The sequence below is a fragment of the Trachymyrmex septentrionalis genome, unplaced genomic scaffold (assembly GCF_001594115.1).
Source record: "Trachymyrmex septentrionalis isolate Tsep2-gDNA-1 unplaced genomic scaffold, Tsep1.0 scaffold11, whole genome shotgun sequence".
NCBI classification, from domain to species: Eukaryota; Metazoa; Arthropoda; class Insecta; order Hymenoptera; family Formicidae; genus Trachymyrmex; species Trachymyrmex septentrionalis.
In genome coordinates this window covers 2426453-2443638 of record NW_017304228.1, presented here as the reverse complement: position 1 = coordinate 2443638, position 17186 = coordinate 2426453, and the positions used below count along the sequence as shown (strand labels likewise).

Here is a 17186-nt window from a genome sequence, read left to right as displayed (position 1 = left end):
TAAAAAATATTACATATTAAATTATATTAATAGGTTTAATAATAAAAATAAAGTTATAATTAAATTATACGATTTAGATGAAAATTTAGTGTGCTGATGATATTAATAGGGTTATGGACAAGTTGAACAGAAATAACTTCAGGTTTTAGAAAGAAGCAGAGTGGCGCAGTGGAAGCGTGCTGGGCCCATAACCCAGAGGTCCGTGGATCGAAACCACGTTCTGCTAGTAAACTGTTCTTTTTATATAGAGAGTATTTATATTTTTTATTTACATTTTTTTATTTGCATACCCCAGCTTTTTATCATATATATTTTGTGTGATTTTTTTATTTATTTACAGAGTATATTATATTAGATTTTAAATAAAAATAAATTCTATTAAAGAATGACAACTAGGAAGATTAATTTTATCATTATTTGTCTCTTTTGAAATAACTTCAACTTTTGTAAGAAACATTTTTGATACGTCAAATTTATCTAGGATATGCAATTGTTTCTATTAAAGTGGAACATTCTGTATTCTTTTATATTTATAAAAACTATGTTTAGTATTTTTGTCTTATTTAACAATTCATAATCGAAAAATATTCTAAGTATTAATTTTATTTTAAAAAAATAAAAAATTTTTCGCCCAACGTGGGGCTCGAACCCACGACCCTGAGATTAAGAGTCTCATGCTCTACCGACTGAGCTAGCCGGGCTACTTGATGCCAAGTTCACTTAATAATTATATGAAGGTATAAGTAAACAGTAATAATCAATACTTGAATTTTCATACTGTAATATTGAAAACGATAGCATAAATAATAATAGATAAAAAAAACTAGTTAAAATAAAATAGTGACAAAAATGAAATTGTTGCATAAAATAAATCTTTATTAAAGCTCATTACATCTTAGTAACAAATAGCTCGTTACAATCCTGACAGTAAATATATTATGTACAATCGTTTCTTTTATATTAAAATGAACACAAATAAGTACTTTTTTAGTGTCGCACTAGTACGGATTTTTATGGCACATGAATATGTTTGTTGTTGTTGATATAATAAATTATACGCGTTTACAACGCAATGTCCAATGTAACTTTCTTTGTTTACATTTGTCCAGAATAATCGTTTATTGATGGTCCCTACCGGCAGTATGGATGACCAACCAAACTCTGATTAACTTAATAATTAATTAATATGGATACTATTAATTTTTTATTGTGTAACTATAGAGAAAACATTATTAGATTAGAAAAGGCGAATTACACAGTTAAAAATTTTAGTTCAATTCTACCGATTGATTTAATCATTAATCAATTTATCACGTAATATCCATGCTATTTTGCAAATACAACTAGAATTATAAATTTTTTATTGTTAGAATTTTATTGTTAAAATTTTTTATTGTTCGTTACTTTAATCAATAATAAATTTAGCTAGTGATATCTATGCTTCGTAATATGAATTTTATTAATTTTTTTTCTTCTTCCTAATATATTCTTAATAATAATTTTTCTTAGAATTTTTTATATAATTTTTCAGAATTTCTATTATCTAATTTTTAGAAAACTTTTCAGATACTTATTCGAATTGAAACATTTTAGAATGTTAAGAAAGTCTTAATCTTTTCAAGAATTCTTTATAACGATTTTTTTTACATATTCTGTGTTAATTTTCCAATTCTATAATTTCCGAAGAAAATTTATAAAATATAAAAAATTAAGATACAATATTAAAAAAAAATCTTTATAAATCTTTATATTAAATCTTTAAAATATGAAAAATTCTTAAAAATATTATGAGATATTATGAGAATTTCTTTTAATTAGGAATGGAACAAAATATTAAATTAGATTCAACAAATTATAGAGTTACAAATTGTGTTCCAAGCAGTCATTCTGCTAATTAAATTAATCCAATTAAGTTAAGCAAAGTTTGGTTGAAGTTGCTCTGAGTTTCTTTTGTATTTTCTCGTCGATATTTTATTGCATTTTTATTGCAATATTTCTGATATGTCCATAATTGTACAGCGTGCGACAAACAGGTACAATCAAAGTAATTTAACGAAATATCTAGAGATCAAGAAGCGTTATCCTATATACAACATATGATATTATCTAATGTGTAATATTACGGGGAGGACTTCGAAGGGTTTAAAGTTATAAGTTATAAATATATATGCGTTCCAAAAAATAAATATACGTATTTATTAGTTTATAAGCGCTTTCACGGTATGAACACATTGAATGACAACATTAACAATACCAAATCTATCCTCACCTACTACAAAGGCAACTTTACTTTCAGAACTCCGTTGATTATCAAAATCACTACCGCATCTATATATTTACGCGAAACACAAACTAACAGTAACATATTACAATACATCAATACATTATAATTTCTCACTCAATGTAATGTAACTATTTGTTATGTAGAACAAATGTTATATTGTGAGTGGAAAATTTAATATAATTTTAATGTAATGTTACACTATTAGTTCGTGTTTCGTGAATTGTACCGATATATTTAATATTATTGCTTAATATCCGAATGTATAATAATTTTCCTAATTCTTCCAATGATGATTGAACCTCAAAAACTATTTCACTCGTTGATAAGACAAGGTCTTTGAGTATCTTAACTCTAGCCTTACTTTTGTTCTTATTTGCCGAACAACTAATACATCCATATCGTGAAGAACAATACAAATGCCAACGTTGAACTCTTTTCCAGCTCGATATTGCTCGCCATCGAACAACCCGGTGGACATTCCAGCTCGACAGTGCGATTCTGATAAAGAAGATTTCTCATGATCTTCTTTCCCTCGCACGAATTCTCCACTTTAATGAACTTAATCTTCTGAGTTTCGAGAAACTGCTCCAGATCCATGCGACAGCGCCACTTCAACGGGTTGCCAGCAAACTCGACGATGTGCAAATTTGGCATATCCTGAAAATCACTGGTGTAGATGCACTGCAGATCGTTGCCCTCGAGATTTAGATAAACCAGCCTGCGCAGATGGCGAAAAGCGCCCGGTGCGATATAGCGGATTGAATTACCGCGCAGATCCAGCCGTTCGAGATGTTCTATGTTGAACCAGTTCGCCTCAATCGACGTCAGTGGGTTACCCTGAATAGTGAGCCGTTCCAAAGAGTCCAGACCCCGAAAAGCACCAGGCGAGATCGTTCTCAGACCGCAGTTCCTAATGATTAGCTCATGCAAGTTACGAAAATTGTAGAGAGCATTGACCGGAAGAACGGGCAAATGACCCTCGTAGAATTCGATATAAACAGCGTTGTGTGGTATGTTTTTTAGCAATATTAGATTGCCACCCACGCAGCGATATCGTGGTTCCGTAGACTCGGGAATTTTAAAGCAGGAACCTTCCAGGGTCTCATTGTAGAAGCCTATCGAGGGTGGCTCGGTAGTCGTGGTAGTCCGTGATGGGGTGTAAGAAGTCACTGCCGTTGTGGGAGGCGTCGTCGGCAAGATGGTGACATAACAATCGTCATTCACGTCGAATAGGGAGTCGCGATTATATGGTATCTTGCGGGAGTCCAGGAAACTGGCCAGCTTGGTGCCGCACAAGCAACTCCATGGATTGCCTGATACTTTGAGAGAATACAGATGCGGCATTTTGCGCGCCATATGCTCCACGCCGAGGCAGTTCATGTAGTTCTCGGATACATCAAGAATGTGCAGCTGCGACAGTGTGTCGAAGACCTCGTTGGGAATACGATAGATGTGATTGCGCGAGAGGTCCAGGTATCGAAGATTTGTCAGGCCCTCTAATGCCTCGGATGTCACTGAATTCAACTGATTACTGTGCAGTGATAAGCGCTCCAGATTATACAGGTCAATGAAGGCGCGATGCTCGATCGTCTCGATATTGGAATCGCGTAATTCTAGCTGGGATAGCCAGCCGTCGAAGCGGGCAAATGCTCGCGTTGGAATCGTCTTCAGATTCGAAAGGACGATGCGAATGGCGTGAACTGAACGAGGTAAGACATCCAGCTCGGTGAGCGAAGTGATGCCGCTACAGGTGAAAACCTGCCGTGACATTTGAGTCTTGTCTCGCACGCAAGTACCCCTGTGAACCGGTGGTCTCTCTGTGGGAACTTCAACGATCGGTCTTATTACAGTGATATTTCTTTGGCTCAGAGTGTCCTCAAAAGTGGTCCAATGCACGTGGCCGTGCATCGTTATCTAAAAAGAAATTAGATATATTTAGTAATTTTGGTAAATCCTGGTGAAATAAAATTCTCATAACATCTTACAAGATTTTTAAGAATTTATTACATTTAAAATTTATGAAGAAATAATTTCTAAAAAAATATTATAAATTTTTCTTGAGATGATAAATTTCCTTTAAAAATTATATAGAATTAGAAATCTTAGAATATTTTAGAATATATAAAGAATTCTGGAAAAGATTTTTAGACTTTCTAAAAATTGTTGTAATTTGTATAAATAATCTAAGAAATTATTTTTAATAATTATAAAATAAAATAATAAACTATAAAATAAATTATAATATATAAAGATGCGTTTCGCGGGTTTCTTCCGTGTCCAGATCCATTCTTGGAATGCCAACGTTTCGTGAACCTTGTAGTCCACTTCATCAGGGTGAGGAGCAGACTGATACTACAATAGTATCAACTTGCTCCTAGCCCTGATGAAGTGGACTGCAAGGTTCACGAAACGTTGGCATTCCAAGAATAGATCTGGACACGAAGGAAACCCGCGAAACGCATAATCTTTAATATAGAAAGCACCCGTGGAAGCTTCAAGAATTTATTAAATTATTATACGTATAGAAATTCTTAACAAATTGTAAACTTTACATAAAATAATCATCTAAATAATCATATGAATTCTAAGAAAAATTTTCGACAGAGGTAGTATTAGAGATTAATCAAATAGTGTAATTGTGTAATTGTTTGATTGTGTGATTCTCTCAGTATAATTGTGATTCATTAAAATTTTGCTAATCAATCGAGACATAATGCGTAAATATGCAACAAGTCCGCCTTAAAAGTCGACTATACATATATCGTTAAGCTTAAATCTATATATGTTATAGTGTTAGTTCTAATGTCTGAAAAGCGCATCAAAATAAATCACAATTACACTGAGAGACTATTTGGTAAATCTTTAATACCATCCTAGTGACATTTTTTTCAGAATTTTTCATATAATTTTTAAGAATTTTTATACAATTTTATAATTTTTTAGAAAATTTCTTAAATTTGATTAAATTATAATATAAGGAAATAATGTTGTCACCTAAGTAGCAATGTTGAAAAGTCAATATGAGACAAACCTCCCATGAGGAATGGAATCTGAATTTGAGAAAAGTGTTTCGTAAATATGAATCAGCTGCTTCCGTACTAAGGAGCTAACACTTCTCGGAATTAAGAATGTTTAAGGACTATAGGAATGTCCAAGTCCAAGAAGTCATCTCGAATTTCCTACTTTACTTCTCATCAGTAAATAAAATTTATTTGATTTCTTTTTAGCAAATATTAAGATTTTTCAGAATGAATTTCCGACAATCATTTTTTTATAAAAAAAAATATAAATACGAAATAGATTTCAATGAAATTCAAATTTGATTGTCTTAATATTTAATAAAAGTTTCATAAGATAATTAAATGACGCAAATAAATTTATACTGGAAATTTCATCTTTAATTTACTAATTAATTTAACAATAATAAGTGAAAATCGAGAAATAAAAAAACTGAGAAATAAGCGAAAGAGGCCATATTCGATCAAAATGGATACTCCGTAATAATATTTTATCTTATAACTTCCAGTTAAAAGTATTGTTAACAACAAATTAATAAAACAAAAAACGAAATAAAATAATAAAAAATAACAACAAAATAAAACAAAACAAAATAAATAACAACAAGTTAATACTTTTAATACTGAAAATAAGCGATTAATTGGCTAGTATTAGTATTAACCCTTACAATATAAGATACAATTTGGTGCCTCATCCATCCAAACATGAGTCACTACAATATATCTGTCCATCTGTTTTTCATCTATTCAAAAAATCTTTAAAAATTCACCAACATACTTTCAATTTTCTAAAATAAATATTGAAATTTTATTTTGGAAAATAATAAAATGTAATATAATTTATAATCTCTGAAAAACTCAAAGAAACTTGCACGAACAGGAGTCGCTCGGTCACTAGTAACCCGACCTTGTACCGGTAAGGATTAAATTTCTATAAGAGCAACATGCTCTTACATCTAATTCTACCCTAACGAGCGCATTGGAGTGAACAGATGCTATAGTAGGAACATGTTGGAGCATGTTGAAGCATGCAACGCGAATGAATCTAGTATTTCATAAAGGGTGCGTTTGGTTTTGACAAACACACACACACACACACACACACACACACACACACAAAATCGTATTTACAGGATGCAATCGCCGCTATGAATGCTTCAAAGCATTTTTTGGTCAATTAGTAAAATTTTTTCGTCTGATTGGTCAATCAAATGCTTTGAAGCATTCGTAGCAGCAACTCGATCACAGCCATAGTCGTGAATCAACCAGAGATCCGATTTGAGCTAGGTTTGAATCAGTCTTTCATTTGAACAACACTTCTTAAACCACGATTTAATAAATCTAATTGATTCAAACTTTGATTTAAAGATAGCTCGCTTTATATGAGAATCAATCGTGGATTGATCTACGACTATGAATATACAGACCTAAGTTTTATTTTATTTTTATCATTCATTATATTCGAAAGAAAATAAAATGCAATTTACAGCATAAAAAAACAAATGCGTAAAAGAACAGCACATAAAAAATAAATAAACGCCCTCAAAAAAAAATTCCTTGGTAAAAATAAAAATCGGAGCGTAAGTCGAATATAATGGGAGAATAATAGAAGCATAAACGATCAAACTTCTACTAGAAGGCAAAAATTGAAACAATGAAACGTAAAGAAACGTTCATTTCCGTTGTTTATTTTCGCCTGCTAAAAACTTCGTTTACGGTATTATTACTCTTCCATTATAATCGACTTATGTTCCGATTTTTATTTTTATCAGGGTTCATTTTCTCATTCGAAGCTACATGGAAATATTATCAGAATTGCCTTCATTTTATCTTAATCAAGTATTAAAGAAGAATAAAATAACACATGGAGCAACTCAGGTAATACTTCCATGTGTTTCCGAATGTGTCTGAGAATAACAAATTTTGATCCATCCTCAGAGAACATTTAAATCTTTTCTTTCGAATGCCGCCACGTCCGATGCTTACTTTCGGGTGCTGCCATCCGTCGGTCGGTTCAATAACTTCGTTCTCTTCGTAACAGCGATCAGCACGAGTGATATCGAATCCCACGTTACGGTCCATCAGGTATTTCTCCAGATTCCTGCGGCACTCGCAGTACCACGGGTTCCCGATGATGTCGAGTCGTTCGAGGTGCCTCAGATGTGCCAGCTCGTCCAACGGCAGGCAACGTAGTCGATTGTATCGCACGTCCAGATGGCGCAAGTTGCCGACGAGTGGTTGCAAAGCGCCAGGCTCAATGTGCTCGATGCCGTTGCGCGCGAGTACCAATTGGCGGAGTGCAACGAGATCACTGAACCAATGGGCGGCAACCGCGGGCAGCCGGTTGCCGACGAGCGTGAGCCGTTGCAGCTGATGCAGACCGGCGAACGCGCCCGGCTCGATCGCGCCGATTGAGCAATCGCGCAGATCCAGACTGCGCAGGCTGTTGCCGAAACGGAAGAACGCGTACGCGGGCAAACGATCGATCCCCAGACCCACGATCTGAATCCACGTAGTCCTGTCCGGCAGACGGTCCAGTGACGTCAGCGCGCTTATCTGGAAGCGGTGGCCGGAACGTTCCTGCGCGAGAGAACGAGCGAGATAAGATATCTGGAATATCTGGACGCGCGATCGCAATTTCCGATCGCGACAGAGAGGTGAGCGTACCCGCTCGTGCTGGGTGGTAGTAATCATGTAACTTTTTCCCTCTAATACCCGTTTCTGCCAGTGTTAATTTTAATCTTGATTCAATTAACTCTTCATCTCATTCTAGTCCTAATGCCCACTTTTTTAATATAGTCTAATTTTTATCTTGATTCAATTAACTCTTCATCTCTTTTTAGTTCTAAGAATTAAAAAAGATGTAGAGTACGTTGAACGTACGAAATTAAAATTAATCTACATTGATAGGAAGGGACATAAGTCTATTTTACAAATGTATTAGATTAACTTTAATCTCGATTTAATTTACATTCCTTTTTAACTAGAAAAAGATAAAAAATGTGTTAAACCAAGATTAAAGTCAATCTACATTAATAAAAACAGACTTAAGAATTATAAAAAGATGAACAGTAAGTAGAATCGTGACTAAAGATGATATTGGTAGAAACGTTTAAATTCTAATCTACAATAACAAGATTTTATAGTATTCTTTTGCTCCAAGTTGTAATGTTAATTAATTTGCTCTAAACTTTAAACTTTAGACAGCGAAGGCTTATTTTTAAAATTTTACAGTTCTTCTGAATAAGATTTGTTATAATTTATTAATATTTTGTTATATATTTTATTGTATACTCCTTGCCTCAAAATATAACAATGTTTCAGTACCTTTATAGTGACTTTCCCGTCCAGTAAGTTAAATTTTATGATTGAGATGATTGAGACTCGAGTTGCTCGCTTAAAACTTAGGGATTATTGCTTAAGATAGTGTCGAAAATGCTAAAAAGTCTGTTTAGAAACCTATTCTTTATCGAAGAATTTTCTGAATTATTTTCTGATCTATATACTCAGTGCAATCAATTGAAGTGAAATAAATATAATTTATATATTCTTATTATATTGGTGTACATCAAAGAGTTTATCGATAAAGTACACATCTTAGAGCTTACAGCAAAAGACTAAAGGTTTACTACACTTATCGTAGATCGAGTTAAACTGGCTAAAGTCAGCGGCACACAATGCACATTTTCTTGCTGAATTAGTTACGTTCTAATAAATTACTAGAACTAGAATTATACCACACGTACTAGAATTATACAACGCATAATTTCCAGTAATTTACTAAAATACAAGCGATCGTGCAAGAAAATATATATCGTGTGCCATTAAAGAGATAGAAACGTGAAAAGTGAAATTTTTTCATCAATGAAGATAACGGAGAAATTTTTTTACTTTTCACATTTTCTAGCTAGGGGGAAAGTTACATGAAAAATTCCGTCGTATTCGATTACATATACAGTTCATGTTATGTTATCTCCATCGTTTTATTTTCGATTATCATCGGCCATGATAGTAAACTGAGATTCGAATTTTGCTTCTCCTTGTGAATCTCCGAACGACGTGATTATCAACAAGGACCTAATGACAGAACGGAGTTAATCATACTAATTACATAAATGATATCACGGTGATCTTTGCTTCCTACGCGACTCGTATCGGCCGCGCGTCGATTGCGTAGCGCGCGCGATTTTTCGTCAATCCCACGAGCCAATCAGGGCAATAGCCTCGAGAGCCACGTGACCCGGCTCGCGCGAACTTCACTTGAGTCGAGAGTTGCGTTCGAGACGATCGAGTTGTCACATCGGCCGAGACGGACTCCAACGTTTCTACACTTATGATTTCGCGTATCTAACGTACGACAATGAAGGAACGCTCGTCGTCGGTCGCTCGGAGGATTGCGTGTCGGCTGGTAACCGCCCTTAGGGCCGGGCGGAAGGAAGCCCAGCGTCTGTGAACAATCGCGTCGCGCGAGTCACGTGATTCGTGTGTCCGTCCGCCATATGTCGCGCGCGGTTTTCGCCGGAGCGGACCTGTGCGTCGCGTCGTCCGGGTTCGACAACGGACGTTTTTTCCGCTTGTGTGTTGTGCGCTCGTGTCATTTACATGTCACGCGCGGTTTTTCGCGAGGCGACGCCGTTCGTCGTCGCCGGAACTCGGAAGCAACCGTCGAAGGGGGACAATGGCGTTCGAGGGGACGTCGGACAACACGCAAGGGTCGGTCGTGGCGCTACCGAGAACGCTATTTCGTGCTCTGATAAGGTGAGTTTGTTTGTTTATTGAATTATTTTTCCGGTGGAAGAACGTTGAAGTACAGCAATAGCAATTTCGACGAATTTGAATACTGCAGAACAGACATGTCCTACTTTAGCCGAGATGCAAGGCCATCGGCGAAAAAGAATTTAAGACGGTAAGATTTTGGGGACTGTAACAATGCGTTCGAAAACACTACTCAAGTTCTCTGAATATTACTTTATCCTTATTATCTGGGGTTAAAGTTGGACGTGCTTGTTGTAGAAGATTAGTTCTACCAAATGACGTAACTTAAAAAATATGTGTGTGAATACTAAATTTATTTTAATAATAATATGAGTTTATTTTAATATCACTCATTTAAATTTATAAATGTTGAGAAAATATGTATAATTGAATGGGTTCACTAGATAGATCGCTAGCTAAGAAAGTTAAGATGAGCATAAGATTTTCTGTAGATTATGCTACATCATGCAGACGAAAATTTTTATTTTTATTTTTATAAATTTGATATTTCTCGAAATTGCTGAGTTTGCGATTAGTTTAGAATTTTTTAAATAGTGATTTGCGGGAAATCGATCAAAATAATTAGCCGAAGAAAATGGGAATCGAAATTATATAATTAATTTATGAATTATTTGAATTATATGAAGAATATAAATTTTTAATAGCGTCTTATTTTCCGCGCTACAAATAAATCTGATTATTTCTAATGAAGTATCATCGGCATGTGTTATACCCATTTATATCTTGCGTTAATGTTCGTATTAAATTATATCTAGATACTAATTGCCTGATTTTTCTTCATGTATGATAATGTGAAGGAGAATAAAAATCGAGAGCAACGACATTATACAGTCATTAAACGCGCAATTAAATTCTTAATTAGCTATCGTGCGCAAACTAACGTTAACATTAAATTTCGACTTTCACCCGTAATATGCGTTTGATAAGGTCAGTTTTTAGGCGATAGAAAATTAGTGAGACGTCTATAAGATACATTGTACAATATTATCAGATACGTAATTACATTACGATTGAGGGGTTTCTGTTCCATCTCAAGATCTCGCTTGGACTGCCTGAAACGCGATACTACGAAAAAACAATGCAGTTTGACTTGAGCAGTATTGTCTTACTGTCGGTATATCGATACTCGCTGTAGTTGCAGTTTATTTCATAAGATCGTAAAACGGACAATGTTTAGGAAGCTAATATTACTCTGATGCTTTCACAAAGATCTCAAATTTCTAATATTTAATTCAAATTTATTTGATGACCACTTCTACCAATGTTGATTAACTTTAATCTTGGTTTAACTTATTTTTTGTCTTTTTCTAATTTTAGGTTCGGTTCTACCAAACGTGTAGAATACGAAAATGTAAAATTATATAAATTACATGATAGTTTTGGCCATAAGTATAAAGAATCTTCAATTTATTGTATTCTCTTGGAAAATGCGATAATAAAAGTCTAAAGGAGAATTAACAAATAAAATAATAAAATTGTTATAAAAATAAATATTATTTTCAATAAAACTGGTTCTAATTTTTATAAAAGTAGGAGAAGATAAATAATAAATTAAACCGAGATTAAAGATAATCTACATTTGCAAAAAATGAATATGAATTAAAAATATTAGAATGATCTTCCATAGCTGTTGATACCAATAAACTGAAAACTTTCGTAACGAATGGGTTAAAATTTATATACAAAAAAAAACATTTATGCCCATTTCTATCAATGTATTTAATTTTATTTTAATTCCGATTTAATTTACTTTTTATCTTTTTCTGATACTTAGATTTAGAAAAGGATATAAAATAAGTTTAATGGAGACTAAAGCTAATCTACAGCCTTGACTATAAGTACAAAGCGCTCCCATAAATTGATGTATACATTTTATCTGCAGCTAACGAAAAATAAATTAAAACCTTGATTTATTGAAAAATAATATATACTGTTGTACTAATTTTATTATTTTGTTAATCTTCCTTTGCACTTTTATTATCACCTTTTCTAAGAAAATGCAATAAGTTGGAGATGCTTTGTACTTATGGCCAAGGCTATATGTTAGTAAGAATAAACGTTAAAATAAATAGGATAAAAATTTAAGCTATATTACATCATTGTTAAATTATAAATGATTTACCTCGAAATTTTCTATCGGTTCGATGGTTATCGTCGGAGGTGGAAGCGGGATTTCGATCTGTGTCATGCACTGCGGATTTCGATGCACGGTGCAGATCCTCGGTCGAAATCTACATTCAATCTCTTGAATAATCGATCTCTCGCGAAAGAACCTCTCCATTCTCAGGCGGCACTCGCACAACCACGGGTTGCCATCAATGCGCACGGTCCTGAGCGCCGTCAGATATGACAGCTCCTCCACCGACAGACAATCGAGGTCATTGTCGCGCAAGTCCAGGGTCTCCAGTCGCGGTAACATGCGAAAAACGTGAGGCTCGACGTGCACCAGGCCGCATCTAGAAGAAGAAACGCGAGATGTACTTTATGTGCTGTGCACTGGAGAAAGAATCTGGATGCATTAATTAGAATTCTGATGGAAAGAGAACAAATCAAAGTGTTCTGGTTAAATCTATTAGAATTGTAATCGAGATAACCAGATGTTCAATTAAGATGGCCAGAATTCTGATTGATATGATCAGAGTATGCTGATTCGTTTATTTTCAACCCGAATATTTTCCTTAATTTTCGAACTTGGAGATCACGAGAATTAGAGTATGTATTATAAGCTAACTCTCGAGATCTTTAAACGGAAACTGGAATAAGCGTAAAAATATTAAGGGCTGGTTATTTCATCTTTGAATAAATTATGTCATATTTTATCTAATGGATAAAAGAGAAAAAAGAGACAAAGAGGATGTGAGAGCGAATAAGCTGAGATTTATTGGAAGGTGGATTAGGTGGAACCATCCAATCTATAATATAATCTCGGAATTCAATTCTTATAGTTAATTCGGTCACTCGCACTACACTGGATTAGATGCATATTAAAGGCTGTTTTATCAAATATCTGAATGTAATTTCATTATATAATCAACTTCAGTGTTGAATTCATAATGTCATTCAAATTATACTCAATTTGAATTATTTTTAATCATTTTTATAAATCGTCACTGTTCTTACTCAATATGTCGTTAATTAAAATGGAGTTAAATAATTTAATTCAAGTAAATGTATTAAATTTGATTATTTATTATATATAAATGTATATGTTAATTTAAACATATTGTTTACTTTGAAATTAACTACAGAAAATGAATTGATTTAAATTTTGACACACATGAGAATTAAAAATTATAAAATGTTATTTAACTTAAGGGATTAGGTTATCATTGCTCTTTTGATATCTAACAGTATTTGACAATGAAATAATACAATGTAGATTCTGTTAAATAACGTGATTATTTGTTATTATTTGAATGTCATTATTTAGTCGTTTAAAATATTTGTATGCTTTTACATGTACTTTGCTATTTCATGTACAACTTTTAGTATTCACTAATTTAGTGTAATTTAAGTGACCAAACTCGCTATTATCTACATCTTAAAAAATAGAAAATATTGCGCTTTCAGATTTAGATAATGGTGGAAAGGATCTTAATAATTAAGACTCTCAATATTGGAAATATTCTTTAAGCGGAATCGGAAGCTCTTAAAGCTCTTCAGATTTCTAGATCTTTTGAAACGAACTTTTGCCAGGCACTGAGCTTGGCTCTGAGATTTCCGCTAATCGAGTTTAATATCTAATATTTGTATATCGAATGACATCACGATCGCAATGGTGCAACGAATAACTGGGTCATCGACATTACCGAATGTATAACTGCCGCTTTACATAAGCTGCACCACGTGGCCTCGATCTATCGGTGCCCTCGAGTTTTATGAATATAACGATGCTGTGACAATATTGTCGATGACATTTGGCATGAATCACTAATGTGGCATTAACCGCCACGAATCAAATGAAATAAAAAGATTTAATTGATGATAATAATTAAATTAATAATTTCTATGTTATGTGAGAGAGATTTTTTATAACTGTGATGTATTTTCGTAGAAAGTAAAGTTGAAAAAACTGTAGTTACTTGTATTTCTGAATTTTGTTCCCTGATATTGTTCATTTAAATAGCATTTTTTAGCCAAAAATTTACCATAATTTTGTCAAGTTAGATTCATAATTAGACTGTGAGAAAAACGTCTAATGTCTACCTGTCTAGGACCAGTCGTCTGATATTCGGCAAGTGCCGGAACCACGCGGACCTCACCGCATGGATCCTCGTGCCATGGAAAATCAGCCAGTCGAGTCGATTCAAGCCGCGAAACGCCGCGGGTTCGATCAAATTTACGTGGCAATTGTAAAAAGACAGGCGACGTAGATTCGGGAATCGGTGAAACGCGTCGTCGGGAATCGTGTGGAAGCGCGACACCGAGAATTCAATCCACTCAGTCTCGCCGGACAGTTCGTCGAGGTCGCTTAGGTCACCGTGGATGCACGCGTAGGCGATCGACCGATCATTGTCGGCAATCGGTGCTAAGCTGCATTTGCCATGCACTTGGCCAATTAGGCCGACCAACGCCCAAAGAAGCAATATCGAATTGACCATCCTTCTTCGTGATCGCCTGCTAGTGGGTCACCTGGAAAAGGGAACGCCTTTAATCGAAAATATCGACGATTATTTTCGAAATTATATTTAGATCTTGTTGTATGCCATGTAGAATAAATATTTTATAAAATGTCGTTAACTAATTGACGTTATAAAATATTAATCAATATATACACGGAAAAAACGATTTTGCTGAAGTATCCAAAAATTTTGGATGCCGATCTGAAAGTAATTTTGTTAGACTATCAAAATAATTATATGTAGGATGCTCAAACATAAGCAATGTTGCAAAAAGTTCTTACATTCTAGCAGCCAACTCCTACATAATTATTTTATCCAACAAAATTATTTTCAGATCTGTATAGAGCTAAATTTTTAGATATTTTAGCAAAATTATTGTAACGTGTATAAATTAAATATAGCATACTATGCAAGTGCGTGTGAATATATAACTTATGCTCTTAGACATTTTTTAAATTAAAACTTTTATAGACTATTTGATAATATCATGAAATGTAGCTGCTATATTAATTTATTATTGTATTATTTAATGAATTTAATTATAATATTCTGTATTAATTTACTATTATATTATTTAATTAATTTAATTGAGATATTCAGTATTAAAAACGAGATGTAAAGGCTTTTATGACATTGTGTGTAATGCACATCCCCTTAGGTCGGAATCAGACTTGCAGTGAAGATTAAGATTGAAGATTAAAGATTGAAATTTCACCAATGAGGACAAAGAAATTTTGACTTCTTTTGCTTTGATTGATCAAACTTCAATTTTTCAATCTTCAATCTCATTCTTCAATGCGTAGTCTGATTCCGGCCTTACCTGGAAACTTACCTAGTGTTGATATTGCGTAATCTCACCCGTTCACTTTTCTGGCGTGGCTCGCCAGAATCGTTTCAACCCTAGAAACATGCGAAACAGTTTAATACCTCGATATCTAAATTACGTTACAGAATAATAAAGAATTGCATGAAATATTGTATTCGAACGACTGGCGAATAAATTATTGTACTACGGCTTTATTTGCGTATCGCACTAGTTATGTCAGTTCTGTGATGATCTCATGTTCAGAGAATAAACACGGACCTAAAGTGTTGATGCGTTAAGTGCATGGTTAATGCCAAATTTTCGTTTCGTCGGGATTTTATTACATACATTTGCCGTACGCTCGATGTCGTTACGAAGTAATACGACTTTACGATACTCTCCGCCGAAGATATTCTGTCCAATGAGTTTCACGTAACGTCTCGTTTGCATGGAACAAACTAAAAAGAGTCAAATAGATTTTTTGCATATCTAACGAGCTTAGTCTGCGTAGCAGATGCGATCTCGTATGCGTGACCATAACCATAATAAAAAAATCCAAGGTCGCATTAAGTTTTCAACAGATGCGCGCTCGATGCGAGAAATCAGCCCTAATTCTTCTCCCAATTTTAACATTCGTTATTATTATTATTTAGCAGCGTCGGTACGCAGTTAAATACAGATTACGAAATACAAGTTGCATTTTGAACAACTTACAACGTGCAATTGTTGGAAAAAGAAACTAACTCAGATGAAATATGAGATTCTGTATTAAAAAGTGTTTTTTTTTTGTTGTAAAAGATTAATTTCCATTTTTATAAATGTAGATTAACTTTAATCTCAATTTAATTTAATCTTTATCGGTTTATATTATTCTTTATCTTCTTCTAATTCTTAGAATTAGAAAAAGATAAGTAAATCCGATTAAAGTTCAAAAAAGTTACACTCGGGTTATCTTCGTAGCTTCATACATCGTTAATTACTAGAGTTTCGTGAGATTTCATGAAGAAGAGAAACAACTTGATGCGAGAGTTAAAGTTAATCTACATGGATACATTAGGAAAAAAATCTGCATTAATTGGAATTTTAATAAATTTAAGAATTTGTGTATCAGAAAGGTATAAATTAGACACTTGCAGTTAAATCTATCAAACATTCTAGTTCAGAATAACTACTAGTTATAATTAATTAATATTATTAGTTAATATTAATTAATTAATTTAAAAAAAGACAACTTTAAATAACTATTTCAAATTATATCGCACTCTCAAAAATGTCAAAATAATAAAAAGATGAAGAAACGAGTTAATTAGAGTGAAGCGCTGTAAGCGTTGCGCAATTTTTGTATGTGTAAATTTTCAATTTATTAGGACGTTTTGGATCATCTTCAGCAATAATTCATAAAATAAATAAAAAACACATAAATTGAGTTGAATTCTTGGCGAGAGAACCTACCAGTTACCACTAGTTGTCATTGCATTGTAGATTATTGTTGAAGATAATTCGAACGTGAGTCGAAACGTCCTAATAAATTGAAGATTTACGCATACAAAAATTGCGCAACGCTTACAGCGCTTTACTCTCATTAGCCCGTTTCTTCACCTTTTTATTAATTATTAATTAACAGTTGAAACTCAATTATAATAACCAGAAATCTGATTCGTCAGAATTGATTTGATTTGTCC

General features: G+C 33.6%; 2 protein-coding genes and 2 non-coding genes across 11 annotated transcripts in view; 2 read left to right on the top strand and 2 right to left on the bottom strand.

The window, feature by feature from the left end:
• Nucleotides 1-154: 154 nt before the first annotated feature.
• Nucleotides 155-226, top strand: Trnam-cau. The gene has a single exon. It is a non-coding gene; the product is annotated as a tRNA-Met (tRNA).
• A 402-nt stretch (nt 227-628) lies between these two features.
• On the bottom strand, nt 629-701 carry Trnak-cuu. The gene has a single exon. It is a non-coding gene; the product is annotated as a tRNA-Lys (tRNA).
• Nucleotides 702-1873: 1172 nt separating this feature from the next.
• Nucleotides 1874-17186, bottom strand: part of LOC108749945 (chondroadherin-like protein) — a 17787-nt gene continuing 2474 nt past the window's right edge. For 4 of the 6 annotated variants that reach the window (XM_018489044.1, XM_018489017.1, XM_018489033.1 and 1 more), the window contains 5 exons: nt 15532-15599; nt 14284-14709; nt 12200-12533; nt 7288-7881; nt 1874-4198 (listed from right to left, as the gene is read on the bottom strand). In XM_018489044.1, the coding sequence (XP_018344546.1) occupies nt 2669-4198; nt 7288-7881; nt 12200-12533; nt 14284-14678 (2853 nt within the window). In that variant the 5' untranslated portion in view covers nt 14679-14709; nt 15532-15599 and the 3' untranslated portion in view covers nt 1874-2668. The other 2 variants (XM_018489027.1, XM_018489062.1) reach the window with 2 other exon arrangements.
• Nucleotides 9570-17186, top strand: part of LOC108749916 (cytospin-A-like) — a 60949-nt gene continuing 53332 nt past the window's right edge. Inside the window, exon 1 of one of the 3 annotated variants that reach the window (XM_018488982.1) lies at nt 9570-10059. In XM_018488982.1, coding sequence (XP_018344484.1) covers nt 9904-10059 — 156 coding nt within the window. In that variant the 5' untranslated portion in view covers nt 9570-9903. The remainder of the gene's footprint in view (nt 10060-17186) is intronic. The other 2 variants (XM_018488949.1, XM_018489003.1) reach the window with 2 other exon arrangements.